Source organism: Gymnoscopelus microlampas (genome assembly GCF_963454915.1).
Source record: "Gymnoscopelus microlampas genome assembly, chromosome: 24".
Lineage (NCBI taxonomy): Eukaryota > Metazoa > Chordata > Actinopteri > Myctophiformes > Myctophidae > Gymnoscopelus > Gymnoscopelus microlampas.
The window spans coordinates 11312888-11329125 of record NC_139961.1 but is presented as its reverse complement, the minus strand read 5'-3'; the positions used below and the strand labels follow the sequence as shown (position 1 = coordinate 11329125).

The window sequence follows — 16238 nt, the reverse complement described above, 5'->3', positions numbered from 1 at the left end:
GAAAGCAAGATATGACACAGTCATATTATGCCACGTCGCTTATTTCTCTCACTAAACATGGCAAAGTTTTTAGATCCCATATTCGGAGAGTACATTGAGCCCTCATTGGCTAAAAAAAACAGCCAATGAGGAAAAAGTCACGACTAGCTGAAGTGTATCTATAGACCAGGTCTGCAACCTTGGACAACATGATACTACAATGGAATTAACTCACTAAGAAGACCTGAGGCCGACCAGTGGTGGAAAAAGCACTCAAATCTTTTACTTGAGTAAAAGTATCAATACCGCAATGTAGAAATGCTCCGTTACAAGTAAAAGGCCTGTGTTCAAAATGTTACTTGAGTAAAAGTACAAAAGTATTGGCACCAAAATATACTTAAAGTACCAAAAGTAGAAGTACTAAAATGTTTTTAAATAGCAGATCTACAAGCTCACAATGCGGTGCGATGCGACGCGTTGTGACCTTGTAGATCGGCTATTTTCAAATAGCCTATATATATATAATAGGGCTAAAGTGGTTAATGTATGTTTTATAATATGTATATCTAAATCAGTAGTTCTAAAACTTTTTTGTACCAAGGACCCCCTAAAATTATGTATTTGCCCCTCCCCCCCCCATCTGAAAATGTTTTGTGCCAGGGACCCCCAGAAGAGAAAATTTGTGTTTAAAAAAAATGCTACATTATTCAATTTTTTTCAAACACTTTCAATATTTTTGAAAAAAGTTTAAAAAAATAGCAGATGTACAAGCTACAAGTGAGCATGTATATCTGCTGTTTTTTTTGCGAACCACTGTTCAAAACCACTGTTCTGATGTTGCTTTAAATGGGTTAATTGGCAAAACAACTAAATTGGGGAGAGAAAAAAAGGATATCAATAATGGAGAGATACTAGAGAGATACTACAATAATGCACTTACTGGGAAGATGTCCTTCACAATGTCGAAATTGACAAAGCCGATGACCACCCAGGCCATTAGCGTGAGCAAAGACACAATGACGATGAAGGGGACAAAGTAGCTGCTGAGCCTGTCTGCAAACTGCTGGATGGGGGCCTGAGAAATATAGTGCAACAGACAGACAGACAGACAGACAGACGGATGGATGCACTGTTAATTTCCTCGGGTAAAACCAGTGGTGTAAAAGGTACTCAAATGTTTTACTTTAAGTAAAAGTATCAATACTGCAATGTAGAAGTACTCTGTTACAAGTAAAAGTCCGGAATTCATAATTTACTTGAGTAAAAGTACAAAAGTATTGGCATCAAAAATCTTCGGCAGCATAACGATTATTTATCGCGGGAGAAAGTATCGTGATCGCGATATCGATATATCGTCCCACCCCTACTGTAGCTGTAGTCGACTAAACTCTTATGATATTTGGTCGACTAAAACTAGACTAAAACTAAATGGAATTTAATTCAAAAACTATGACTAAACTAAATCAAAATTTGCTGTCAAAATTAACACTGGATGGATGTATAGATGTTTATAGATGGACAGACAGACAGACAGACAGACAGACAGACAGACAGACAGACAGACAGACAGACAGACAGACAGATAGATAGATAGATAGATAGATAGATAGATAGATAGATAGATAGATAGATAGATAGATAGATAGATAGATACTGTAGATAGATAGAATGGATGGATGGAGTGATCAACCTGTCCTCACCTTGGACGTCTGAGCCTCCTCCACCAGTTTGACTATCTGACAGAGGGTGGTGTCTGCTCCAACGTGCGTGGCCTCCACCAGCAGAGAGCCGTGAGCGTTGATGGAGCCGGCCATGACGGAGCTGCCGACCTTCTTGCTGACAGGCATGGGCTCACCTGTGTGGAAAACACGAAGAAGAGGCTGCATGTATAGTATGGGGAACTCAATCCATGGATGGAAATAGCACTAGATATATATTGGGTGGGAGAGAATCTTGCAGTGGGCGCGGGTGCAGCAGCATGCATGCATGCAAGTCAGCATAGAGCAGTGGTTCTCAACCTGTGGGTCGAGACCCACAGGGGGGTCCCTACATGACATTAAAGAGACAATTTAAGGACTTTTTTTCATACCAAAAAAAAAGAAAAGGAAAGTTTGAAATGAAAAAAGCCCATTCCTGCATCAAAATTAATGAACAAATTATGCTATAAAAACTGCTCAAATATTGGCCAAATTGTCAAATAATATAAGACATAGGCAAAAATTGGGAAAATAGCAGATCTACAAGCTCACAACGTGAGCTTGTTGATCAGCTATTTTCATAATATTTATCTGTGGAACCGAGTCAAACTAAATGTAATGCCTGAACTCAAATATGATTATTTTGGGGGGTCCCCAGTTCAAATGTGACTATTTTGGGGGGTCCCCAGTTCAAATGTGACTATTTTGGGGGGTCGCGGCCTGAAAGAGTTGGCTTGGAGCACTGGTTCTCCACCTGTTCAGGCCGTGACCCCCAAAAAAGAATCACATTTGAACTGGGGACCCCCCACCCTAACAAGCACTTGGAATTGTAGGAGTTGAGGCGTTATATTTAGTTTGACTGAGCTATTTTCCAAATTTTCTCGGGGGTCCTGGTGGCACGGAAAAGTTTGACAACTACTGATTTAGATTGCATTTGTAGAATCGGCCTCGGGTCTTAACCCCTTTAAGACCTGGTCTCATCTGTGTCACTTTATTTTACACTTTGGCTATTCAAATTTCTTTAAAAATCGTGAAAATGTGTGCAAATCTTTGAATATGTATTGTTTTAAAGCGAACATTTTTAACTCCAATCTTTGCTTATGGGGGGTCCCTGGTACAAAATATTTTGAGATGGGGGTCCGCCACCAAATACATATAATTTTGGGGGTCCTTGACATGAAAAAGATTGAGCATCACTGATATAGAAATATACGTTTTTCAGAAAACTGTTGGTGATTTAGAAGGCATTTGTAGAATCGGCCTTGGGTCTTAATGGGTTAATTAAGGGACAGAAAAGCGACTTTTCTTTAACATTGGGTGGACTTATTGTTGTTTAACATGTTATTGAAAATGCCCCGTATACCTGTGATAAGGGACTCGTCAGCCATGGAGCTGCCCTCGATCACCTTCCCGTCCACCGGGAACTTCCCTCCGGGGACCACCTTCACGATGTCCCCTCTCTGGACCAGCTCCACGATCACCTGCTCCTCCCTCACACACACATAGAGAAAAGACAACATGGTCACTCAAAGAGTTTGAGTTCATCCTCCGGGAAACGTTCATGAACGCTCATCAAGTTTAATTGCAATTAGATTTTGTTGTCTCGCATGCAATAGGAAGGTTTTTTGCAGACACAAAGGAGACTCTATGTGTCTCCTACCGGAACCACTGCTGGTCAAATTATTGGCTCAGGAATGCGACAAAAACTAAAAAATATCCATGAATTCAAGTCTCCATGGGGTTACTAATCGATCGGGGAAAAAAAAAGTCATTTTGGGGGTGAACTATCCCTTTAAACAGTGACTCAGCAGCAATGTAGCTGACCACACTTGGTCATTGTGTTGCCTTTGTCGCCACCAGTGTGAACAACGCAGCGCGTTGTGAGCTTGTAGATCTGCTATGATCTGGTAGATCTGGTTTTGGCCTAGCGTGGCCTAAATGTTTACCTGATGATGGAGAGGTTGGGGCCTAGCGTGACCACAGTAGCGTCAGTGGCCTGAAGTGACATTAACTTGGCCAAGGCTTCTGACGTCTTACTCTGGAAAGAAGACATGACATTTTAGGCAGAGCATGGCTTATTATTGGTCAAGGATGCTGATAATCATCACGTTGTGAGCGTCATTTTCAAATAGCCTAGGTATAAAATGTTATACCTAGTTTTCTTTATACCTAGTACATTTTATACCTAGTACATTTTATACCTTTTATACCTACCTTCCAATTTTCAAAACGTTATGAGCATTGCGAGCCTAGGTATAAAATAGGGCTAAAGTGGTTAATGTGTGTTTGTATCTGCAAAGTAACTAACAGAAAAAATCTAATAATTGTAGTGCCAAAACACTTCCTATTCCAGGAACATCAACAGGCTAGTCCAGGCTCTTATTTTTTAGGAAAACCAAAAAATAAAAGCCCAGAGATGGAGGCTAGCCGTTAGATGACTCGGCATATTGTGACTTTGCATGTCACGCCCAGAACTAGGTTATTTGACTACAGTATGTGACACACTTTGCTTTGCCGCCACTAATAAACAACTGTCACATCACATTTTCCTGTCCAGAGTTCTTACCGTAGTTGTTAGTTAACCAGGGTCACAAGCATATCTCATAAGAAAAAAAGAAAAAAAGAATAAGTCATATAATATAAAAGAGATAATCGACTCATATGACATAATATGACGTCAGAGGCTATTAAAACGTCCACTCACAAGACAACTGCTACCTGAGGTCATGGTGGTCAAACTTCTATGAGAAATGTGTAGTACGAATGTACCGTGTGCTTTTTTTTTGTGCATAAAAACGTATGGAAACAAAATAAGTATTTGGTATAGGACACTACAATGTCTGCAAAGTGCTTTTTCTTCTGTGACAACACACACATTATAATGTCTCTATGGTGGTCTGACACAATTCTACACTGGAATTCTACACAAAATACGTATTTTTCATCCATGCACCGTTGCACTAAATGGTAAATGGTAAATGGTGCATTTATATAGCGCTTTTATCCAAAGCGCTTTACATTGATTGTGCCATTCACCCATTCACACACACATTCATACACCGATGGTGGAGGAAACCATGCAAGGCACCAACCTGCTCATCGGGAGCAATTAGCGGTTCAGCATCTTGCTCAAAGACACTTCGACACTTCGAAACTAACTCCCAGCCCGGGATCGAACTGGGAACTAGAGTGAACTGCGGTTTCCAGTTCACTCTACCCGGCCACTCTACCCCTGAGCCACTGCCGCCCCATATTCAAACAGATGGAGAAAGTTAACAAATCAAGTGCTGAGCAAAGAGAAATATCCGTTTAGACGTGCGTTGCGAGGCGTGCCTTTAGGCCTGTCACAATTATTACATAATCGCCTAGTCGCAATTATTTGAGATAATCACAATCATTTTGGATAATTGTCATAATCGTTTCCATGCTGAAAAATTATCATATACTGTATTTTCAAACATTTTCCAAAATTAGCAGAAATAGCTGATCTACAAGCTTACAGCTTACAGCTTGTAGATCAGTTATTTAGGCTATTTTTATATCAATTGTGTTATTTTGAAAATATAAAATTTGTTAATGTGTCAGTAATGTCTTTGTATATTTAAGTTATCATTAAGTTGTCACCTGCCCTGTGCAATTGTTTTATTACGAAGCCTAAAAACCCAACAGAAATCAAACCAATTCCAATGCCAAAAACACAATTAAATCTTTAATCGCAATTATTTGTGTGAAACTAACTCATTAACATAACCCTTTAAGACCGGGAACGCATCCGTGTCATTTTAGATTTCTTTGGCTATTCAAAAATAGCAGATATACAATGCCCATAGCGCGAAAAGAAATCTTAAGTGACACCGATGCGTTCCCGGGATCGAATGTGTAATAATCGTGACAGCCCTACGTACAGTACGTACTAGTGATGCGCGGGTCGGTTTTTTCATGACCCGCCCCGCCCTGCCCCGCCACGGAACCCAACCCGCCTCAACCCGCCCCACAAACCCATATATAAATCTATGGCTCAACCCGCCCTGCGAACCCGCCCCGCGGGGTCGTACCTATAATTCTGTAAAATCAAGGTTAGAAAATAATCTTCAAGTATACACCCCAAGTGTATTCAAACTGTTTTATTGTTATTGTTATTAGGAATAAAGACAAAACAAGAGCATATGATTTTTCTTCTTTTTTTTGCGTGTGAGAGCGGCTGACCCGCTCACCCGCCACCCGCACGCAGCCCGCATAATTGCCTCTGAAATCCTGACTCGACCACCCGCGCCGCGGGTTGACCCGCGGGTTACGGGTCGGCCCGCACATCACTAGTACGTACCTTTACGATGTGCTCCAGCCAACGTCCGAGGGCGATGAACACGAACAGCATGGGCGGAGTGTCAAAGAAGGTGACGGGGCTCTGTGTGGACTTCTCCGCCATGGCTATGACGAGAACCACACAGGAGTAGATGTAGGCCACGGACGTGGCGAGGACGATCAGCACGTCCATGTTGGCCGTGCGGTGACTCAGCGAGCGGTACGCCTGGACGTAAAAGTAACGGCCTCCAAAGATCTGGAAGGGTGGAGAGAGAGGGACAAAGATGCAGAAAGGAACAGTGGTGGAAAAAAAGTACCTCAAATATTTTTTTTTAAGTAAGTACCGATACTGCAATGTAGGAATACTCTGTTACAAGTAAAAGTTCAGAATTCAAACTTTTCTTGAGAAAACAAAAGTACAGAAGTACTCGCATGTTTGAAAATAGCAGATGTACAAGCTCACAGCGCATCGCGGTGCGACGCGTTGTGAGCTTGTAGATGGGCTATTTTCAAATAGCCTAGGTATAAAATAGGGCTAAAGTGGTTAATGTGTGTTTTATAATGTAATCATTTACATCTGCAAAGTAACTAGTAACTAAAGTGTTCAAATAATTGTAGTGGAGTAAAAGTACAATATTTGCCTCTGAGATGTACTGGAGTAGAAGTAATAGTATTGGAAATTGGAAACACTCAAGTAAAGTATTAATACCTAAAAATTGTACTTAAGTACAGTACTTAAGTATATGTACTTAGTTACTTTACACCACTGCTTTCAAAGTTACATAGTTTGTTATGCCCACTCGGCACGAATACAAAAAAACATCCCCACCCGGCTTATCTTTTCCATTTATCCAAACAACTTTTTGTACATGACTTCGAGGTCAGTTAACTCTGCACAAGTGTCGAACCCGCGAGGCAACAGTGTTCGATGTGGTGGCTGGAGGCAGGGACGTGCACAGATAGACTCTAGGTGGTGCTAGAGCACCGGCCCTTTGCCCTCTTGATCAGAAGTGCCCTTTTGAAAAAAAAAAAAAAGTTTTTTTTCAACAGGGGGTCTGGGACCCCTAGGGGTCCTCAGAGTTACTACAGGGGGTCTGCCAAATCTTTATGCGATATGATTTTTCTTTTTACCATAACCACTCGAAACCTAGCATCCCTTTTATGAGGAGAACTTTAGCCAAAAATAGCAGATCTACAAGCCCACAACGCCTTGTAGATCGGCTATTTTCAAACATTCTAGTACTTTTACTTTTGGTACTTTAAGTATATTTTGATACCAATACTCTTACTCAAGTAAATTTTGAATTCCGGACTATTACTTGTAACGGAGTACTTCAATCTGTAATCAGTATTGATACTTTTACTTAAAGTTATACAGTGCAGGTCCACAAATAACGATTTTTAGCAGCCTCTGCTGGTCATTACCGTCACTGCAGGCCGTTCGTTTATCCCATAGACTGTATAAATGAGATGGACAAAGCCACTCCGCTAATTTCTACAGACCGAAAATGAAGCCGATTGTTCCAAGACTGTAGGTCCGCCATCTTTCAATATCGCGTCAGAATGAGACCAGACCATTATTGGTTGGGTAGCTTGTCAATCAAGAGCGGGGGGCGGGGAATGAATGCTATTGGTTGTGTAGCTTGTCAATCAAATCATCCCGCCCCTCCTAGAGAATAGCCTACTTTATCGTCAATTTTAAAATAAATAGGACCATAATTTAGCAAAACGCATATCCTGATGATTGAAAGGAGACTTTAAATTAGCGACTGGAAGCATATAGAATTTAAGTTTGTCAAAAAACCCATTCACTTGCGTTAAAATAAATTCTTTCTGACACCGCAGGTCTGTGCAGGGTAAAACAGCGCCACTCTGGCCATTTTGTCGGCCTCATCGTAAATATCTAAGACTTGCCCCTTGCTTTATCCTCTGTTACCCAGAATTCTTTGTTTTCACCAGAAGACGGAAGTGTTTCAAAAAGCGTTCTTTTAATTGTTTTATACGATCTGTGGATCGTTTCTCTTAGCCAGTGGAGCTTTAGTTACCGTGAGCTGTGTTTTCTTTTTCTGTTGTTTTTCGATTTTCAAATCATACAATATCTTAAAATCAGCGTGAGTTTCCTTTTTGTTATTAGCGCGGTAGTTCCTGGCCAAACAGGAAACCGGTGCGGTAGTTCCTGGCCAAACAGGAAACCGGTGCGGTAGTTCCTGGCCAAACAGGAAACCGGTGCATTTCCGCTTCCGTTTTCCGGCCAGATGACGTCATTTTCGCGGGAAAGTCCCCCCTGACACCGTTCAATAGAAAATATATAAATAAAAGGCTTTCGGGGGTGAAATTCATGGAGTGGGTGTTGTGAAACTTTTGCCACTCACAAAATATATACAATTTAACTTTAGTTTTGTTGAAAAGGTTACCTAGTGCTACTTTAAGTAATACAGTTGAGTACTTTTCCCACCACTGACCTGAACAGGCGTGCAGAGCAGGAAAAAGGCCAGGTTCAGCAGTGAGAGGCCAGGCAGCAGGTTCTGATCCTGGGGCATGGAGCCTCCATGCTCCCCATGGTGGCTGTCCATGACCATCATGTAGATCATCAGACCCATCACAGGCATGCCGAACACCAGGCTGAACAGGAAGGAGTTCTTCCATCTGAGACCACAACACAGACACATTATGGTTAAAGGGACTATACACCATGAATTTGAACTTTTCCTTATTTTTGAGTGGTGCCAGCCACTCCTACACTTGACCGTGTGTGTGGGTCCGTCCGTCCGTCCGTTTGAGCACGGCCTCAACAGCTGCAGCTGATTGCAACACAAGGATGCAACCAGTTACACTAATTCAAAGGCACCACTCTCTTCACACTGGGTGTGATTTTTTTGTGTGTTTTTGGTCTCCCCTACCTCTCTTCTATCCCCCCAAAAATACCCCAGTTTGAGCACTCAGGCTTTCACAGCATATCTGGGGTTTTATGTAAATTAGTCTCAAAACAGGCCAAACTGATTTGCCCCCCTGCACGTGATGTCACAAGCGATACAATCCCTCCCGTTTTTTCTGTTCCAACATTAGAAAAAAAATAGATGCATGCAAACTGGCTCAATAGCGCCACGTGCCAAATCAGGACAATGTGGTATTGCAGGGGAAAGTGCTTTATAAGCCAGAGAGAAGTTAGTTGGAATGAGTATATCTGAGGCTTGATTTACCCTCAAACCTTTTGAAAAACGTTTGAGGGACATAAACAATACATTAAATATTAAATATATTTTTTCAATGCATGGTGTAGATCCTTTAACCCATTTAGACCTGAGGCCGATTCTAAAAACGCTGTCTAAATCCTGGCCTAAGTTTTCTGAAAAACGTCAAATATTTATTAAAAAATGCAAAAATATATATATGTTGGGCGGATTTTGTTACTTTTCCCCCCTTTTTTTTGTTACTTTATTTCGGTTTAATTGGTTATTTGTTATTTGTGTGTTACTTTAACTCGGGTAAAGAGTTAAAGAAGGAACTCTTGACATAGTGTTAAATGTTAACTATTTTCAAAGTGTTCATTTAACTCTAGAAAGTGTGGACCTATATAAACCCTGAAAAAGAGCTGAAATTGACTCTGAGAGAATCAATTCAACACCCGACTTTTTGCTGTGTAGTAACTAGTAACTAAAGTTTTCAAATAATTGTAGTGGAGTAAAAGTACAATATTTGCCTCTGAGATGTAGTGGAGTAGAAGTAAAAAATACTGAACATTTTAAATACTCCAGCAAGGTAAAACATACCTAAAAGATTTGCTTAAATACAGTACTTGAGTAAATGCACTTAGTTACTTTACACCACTGATGATATGTAACGCAAGGGGTAATCCCAAGAAAACATCAAATGGAACTAAATCAGATACTTGCTGTCGAATCTCTTCCGAGTGGTCGAGGTTGTTCCCAAAACCTGGCTTTAAGAGACTGGCACCGAATCCAAGGCCCTAGGATGAGAAATGAGAAGCGATGGGGTCGGGGCAGGGGTCAGGGGTCAGGCGGAAACAAGACCTGTCTGAAAGCCTATGTTCGAAAATGCAAAAATAATAACCAGCGGTGGAAAACGTACTCACATTCTTTACTTAAGTAAAAGTATCAATACTGCAAAGTAAAACTACTCTGCTACAAGTAAAAGTCCAGCATTCAAAATTAAAAAGTACAAAAGTATTGGTATCAAAATGTACATAAAGTACCAAAAGTGGAAAGTACTCATTGTGTGCCAGAATGTCCCATTTCACAAGTTTACAAATCTATAAAATGTATACAAATCATTTGAAAATATTAGATCTACAAGCTCACAATGTGTCGCATCGCGACACATTGTGAGCTTGTAGATCAGCTATTTTTAAATGGCCAAAATGTATGTTTTGTAATAATAATTAAAATCTACAAAGTTACTAGTAACTTAAGTTTTAAAATAATTGTAGTGGAGTAAAAGCTCAATATTTGCATCTGAGATGTAGTGGAGTAGAAGTAAAAGTACTGAAAACTGGAACTACTCCAGTAAAGTAGAAATACCAAAACATTTTACTTAAGTACAGTACTTCAGTAAATGTACCTCTTGACCATCATGACTCTATATTGTTTGTTTGTTTATACATTCGTATCGGTCATACAACTGCTTGTACTATTTTCTATTCATGAAAAAGTGTTACATTACTGTTATCAACACAGTTATTTATGTCATTTTGGGAGTGAAAACAACAACCAGGTGCAATAGAGTACAGAAGTCAAGTCCTGACGTCACTCGTTCATCCCCTGGTTCGTAAAGTCATTTCTCTATGGAGAATAACATTGGGTCATCTTAGAATCGTCTCATATAAGAATTGTGTTCCAAAAATAAACAAACTGTCTCTGCGATATTGTCAGGGAGGAGGTTCTGTATCGTTTATGATAGTCAGTCACTTATATTTGATACAGTTTGTTTCTGGCGAAAATTTAACTAATTCGGCGGAAGTAACATTATCGTTTTCTCACCGTCAGTTGATGCTTCATATCCATAAGAGTAAAACCGCCAGGGTCATTTGTTTATTTTTGGAACACAGTTCTTATTTCACGCGATATTGAACACGTCTATGGGAATTCAGAATGGGGCTGGAAAACCGCGAACCAGGTAGGATGTGTAAATTACGTCAGACTTCGGTACTGAATAGGCTCTATGCATAGCAGCCATATTGTGAAGACATTCACAGGTGTTACCAATGATACTAATGAAGGCTCTGTTCCATTTCGTGTAGCACAGTGGTTCTCGGATTTTTCAATTTCCACGACTCCCATAACTCTGAGAGTGTACAAATGGAACCAAATGGACCCGTAAGGGTCCATTTGGTTCCATTTGTACACTCTCAGAGTTACACACCCGTAAGGGGCCATTTGGAAACCCCTTAAGGAACCATGAGGGTCCCTGGACCAGTGTTCATTTTGACAGCAAATTTTGATTTAGTCTTAGTCTTAGTCTTTTGAATAACACACCATTTAGTTTTAGTCCTATTTTAGTCTTCTGAAAATTGTTTACCGTAGTCTTAGTCGACTAAATATCAAAACCTTAGTCTTTTAGTCTTAGTCGACAAAATTAACACTGCCCTGGACCCACATTTTAGACCCACTGGTGTAGCAGAGTGTCTCCAGTGAGTCAACCCTGACTCTGTTTGACCAGAATGGAACAGAGCCTACATTAGTATCATTGGCAACACCTGTGAATGTCTTCACAATGCATAGAGCTATAAAGGTTTGCAATAAAATGGGGGAAAAAAATAAAAAAATAAAAAAATAACAGCTACCTCAATGATCCTGATGACGTCTCGAGCCCCGAGAACGTCCGGATCAAACTCGATGTGGGCTTTTTTGGTCGCCAGGGCGACGGAGGCCCCGAGAATCCCTTTGGTCTTGGTGAGTCTGGACTCGATGTTATGGACACACGATGCACATGTCATGCCTGATATCTACAGGGGACGTTTGGGGACAAAACACATTGTGGCTTTTTAAAAAGGTGTGTTTTTCTATCCTAAAGTGTATATCCTCTTATGGTTTTTTACTCTGTATATGGATGAATTGTAAGTAGAAGAAGGGACAGGTCTTTATAGGATGCTACAGTGTCGGGCAATGGTGGAAAAAAGTACTTAATTTATTTTACTTAAGTAAAAGTATCAATACTGCAGTGTAGAAATATTCTGTTGAAAGTCCGATAATCAAAATGTACTTGAGCAAAAGTACAAAAGTATTGGCATAAAAATGTACTTAAAGTACCAAAAGTATAAGTACTCATTGTGCAGAATGTCCCAAGTTCAAATTGTGTAAAAATCTTTTGAAAATAACAGATCTACAAGCTCACATCGCGACGCATTGTGAGCTTGTAGATCGGCTATTTTCAAATGGCCAAAATGTATACAGGGCTGAAGTGGTTAATGTATGTTTTGTGATAACAATCTAAATCTGCAAAGTAACTAGTAACTAAAGTTGTCAAAAGATTGTAGTGGAGTAAAAGTACAATATTCGCCTCTGAGATGTAGTGGAGTAGAAGTAAGACAAGAGTATTGAACATGGGAAATACACCACTGGTATCGGGTTATGTGTGGAGACTTACGACGAGGTCCAGTTTCCCGTGCGTCATGGCGCTGTCCTCGATCAACGTGGCCCCGAACCCCAGGTTCTCGATGAGTTTAGTTATTCCGGCGGCGTCGACGGCGGCCGAGTTGTACCTGACCTCTGCCTTCCCAGCCATGAGGGCCACCAGGACCGAGATGATCCCTTGAAAACAATACAATAGACGAGAAGATCAGTGAATGAGTCCGGTTTAGGAAGGACCGTGTTGATTTCGTCGACTAAAACTATGACGAAAAATGATCGTCGACTACCTTTTTTCACTGACGAAAACTACGTAAAAAACGAAATAAAAACAAGGCTATGATGACTAAAACTAAGACTAAATAAATTGACAATTTCGTGAACAAATAAAAACTAGACTAAAATGTTAGCGGAGAAGAGATCCAGTAGAAGTCATTTTATGCTCGGTTGCGCTCGGGTGTTGCGCTCTGAAAATAGCAGATCTACAAGCTCACAACGCGTCGCAGCGCGACGCGTTGTGAGCTTGCAGATCGGCTATTTTCAGCATGCAACCAAGTGTAAAATCAGCCTTTACGACGCCATCAAGGCACCGCCAAAATACGGCTAAATCAACTGTAGATTTAGTCGACTATAATCTTATGATATTTAGTCGACTAAAACTAGACAAAAACTAAAACATTTCAGATGACAAAAAAAATACTAAAACTAAATGGAATTTTAATCAAAACACTATGACTAAAACTAAATCAAAATGTGTTGACAAAATCAACACTGCCAGACTACACACTCTCAGCGATGCACAGGCCAAGTCAAGTCAAGTTTATTGATAAGGAGATGCGTTTAGGAAACAAGTTCATCACAAAGTGCTGTATAGAAAGCAAAAGGACATATATATATATATTTTATCCCATTAAGACCTGAGGCCGATTCTACAAATGTCTTCTAAAGCTCAACAGTTTTCTGAAAACACCTATGCTGTGGTGCTTTCATATCAAGGACCCCCAAAATTATATGTATTTGACTGTGGACCCCCATCTTGAAATAGTTTTGTTCCAGGGACCCCCTCGAAGCATTTGAGTAAAACAAAACTGTTCGCTTTTAAAAAAAATATATATATATTCAAGATTTGCACAAATTGTCATGATTTTTCAAAAATAGCAGATCCACAAGCTCACAGAGTGTGGCACAAAGTGACGTGCTACGAGCTTGTAGATCTGTAACCTTTTTTCACCCGGTGCCAATTATCTAAGTGATCCTGGGCGCTACGCTCCCCCCGCCAGCCTAGGGAGCCCAGAGCCGAGCTCATGCCTCCTTCAATGAATGATTCTTGTCACCTGACAGGGGGGAGTTTCCCCGGTAGGACGTAGCGCGTGGAAGGAACACGTTATTCCAACCAGTTCCCTTCCCCTCCATCAGGCGCCATAGCTGTCATGGGGGAGGCGGTATAGCGACCAGGATTACTGCATGTTTTTGTGAGGGTATTACCGACCCTGGGAGACATCTGCTATTTTTGAATAGGCAAAGTGTAAGATAGGGTTAACCATTAAAACCAGAAAGCATCTGTGTAACCACTTAAACCATTATTGTATACTTTGGCTATTCAAGAATAGCAGATATACAAGCTCATATGAGCTTGCATATCTGCTATTTTTGAAAAATCTTGAAATTTGTGCAAATCTTTGACTATATATATTTTCAAACTCAAATCTTTGCTTCTGGGGGTCCCTGGAAGTTGGAACAACACATTTTGAGATGGGGGTCCGCAGCCAAATACCTATAATTTTGGGATTCCTTGACATAAAAAAAGAAATCCTGAGGAAGACTACTACTACTACTACTGTCGAAACGTTAGTTTTCTTTTCAATAAACTTTTTGCCTCGTGGCTAAGAGCTATCCGGCCTCATGCTTTGTCAACACCGTTACCTGCCGTGGACAGCACCTCATCAACACAGGTGTGCGCTCCCTCCTCTGTGTTTGCCTAGGGCAGGGATTCCCAAACTGTGGTGCGCGCACCTAGCCTGGTAAACCCCTCCCTCCGGGAAACTCATTTCCATTTGTTTTCAGAAGTGGCCTACAGGCCTGTCTGGGCGTTTCTCCAAAGTTCATAACATGAACTGTCCTATCAGCGTCCTCGCTCAATGTTCTGTGATTGACAGCGAAGGTTGGCCAATCAGGTGGCGAGTTCGAGTGAAACCGAATGAAACCGACAAAAATGGAACGGGCCCTGGGGATGGGGAAAATGAGCTGCTGATTGGCTGAAGGGGAAGGAACTGCTGATTGGCTGAAGGGGTTGTCAGTCAACTGTACTAATCCAGCCCAGCTCCCAAATTGCCCTTTACAGGCCTGTAGACCAGACTCCTTCCTGAAATCAAATGCAAATGAGATTTCCGGAGGGAGGGGGGTTTACCAGGCTAGTGCGCGCCCCCTGTGGTGCGCGAGGGTGTGTGTGACATGAAAAGGCTAATGGTGGTGCTATGGTGTTATTTTAAATATATGCCAATATATGGCAAGTATATCCAGAATATATTCTGCATATATGTCATATTCATATATGTGGATATATAGAAAATATATGTCTCATATATATATATATATACACACACACGCACGCACGCACACGCGCGCACACACACACACACACACACACACACACACACACACACACACACACACACACACACACACACACACACACACACACACACACACACACACACACACACACACACACACACACACACACACACACACACACACACACACACACACACGTATGTAATAGTCTGAGAACCACTGATATAGCAACATACGTTTTTTAGGTTGTTGTTTTTTTTCAGAAAACTGTTAGGATTTAGAAGACATTTGTAGAATCGGCCTCAGGTCTTAATGGGTTAAAGTGGGTTAAAACGATTGTGACACTAATATTAACTACTAAAATGAACACAAGATGCTTTTCCCAGGGCTTTTAATGGGTTAAATCACAAAAACTGGACCGTTTACCTTTGTTTTTGAGCAGGTTTCTCTCAATGCTGGCCACGCAGGAGGCACAGGTCATGCCCGTCACACGGACAAAGCATTTCTGTACCGTGGCGCCCGCCGCCGCCGCCGCAGAGTCCGCTGGGCAGCTCGACCCAGAGTCGCCGGCTGGACCCCCCGCCTCGTGGTGGCGCTCCAGGGACACCGGGCCGGGGGACGTGGGGCTGACGTGTGGAGAAGGAACTCTGGACTTGCTGCCGTTACTTTGGTTATCGTCACGACTGGAGACAGGTTCTTAAGGAGGAGACACACACACAAGGCAGTATACTTCTCAAAAGTGGGGTCCGGGGACCCCCAGGGGTACTTGAGGGGGTTCCCGGGGGTACCCAGCAAATATAGCATCAGAATAATTATGACCTTTTATACTTTGGCTATTCAAAAATAGCAGATATACAAGCTTGTAGATCTGCTATTTTTGAAAAATCTTGAAAATGTATGCAAATCTTTGAACATATATATTTTTTAAAGCGAACATTTTAACTCAAATCTTTGCTTCTGGGGGTCCCTGGCACAACATTTTCCGATGGGGGTCCGCGGCCAAATGTATATCAATTTAGGGGTCCTTGGCATGAAAAAGTTTGAGAACCACTGTTTTAGAGAACTGTGTTCTCCCCTATAATCCTCCTATACTGTAGCTAAC

The 16238-nt window shown here is 41.3% G+C and overlaps 1 protein-coding gene across 1 annotated transcript in view; it reads right to left on the bottom strand.

The window, feature by feature from the left end:
- Positions 1-16238, bottom strand: part of LOC311040544 (copper-transporting ATPase 2-like) — a gene marked incomplete at its 5' end in the record, with an annotated part of 47838 nt that overhangs the window by 19528 nt on the left and 12072 nt on the right. Inside the window, 10 exons of the mRNA XM_084050875.1 lie at positions 920-1054; positions 1680-1834; positions 3040-3167; positions 3623-3714; positions 6001-6234; positions 8441-8624; positions 9866-9945; positions 11779-11940; positions 12582-12745; positions 15563-15832. Coding sequence (XP_083907001.1) covers positions 920-1054; positions 1680-1834; positions 3040-3167; positions 3623-3714; positions 6001-6234; positions 8441-8624; positions 9866-9945; positions 11779-11940; positions 12582-12745; positions 15563-15832 — 1604 coding nt within the window. The remainder of the gene's footprint in view (positions 1-919; positions 1055-1679; positions 1835-3039; positions 3168-3622; positions 3715-6000; positions 6235-8440; positions 8625-9865; positions 9946-11778; positions 11941-12581; positions 12746-15562; positions 15833-16238) is intronic.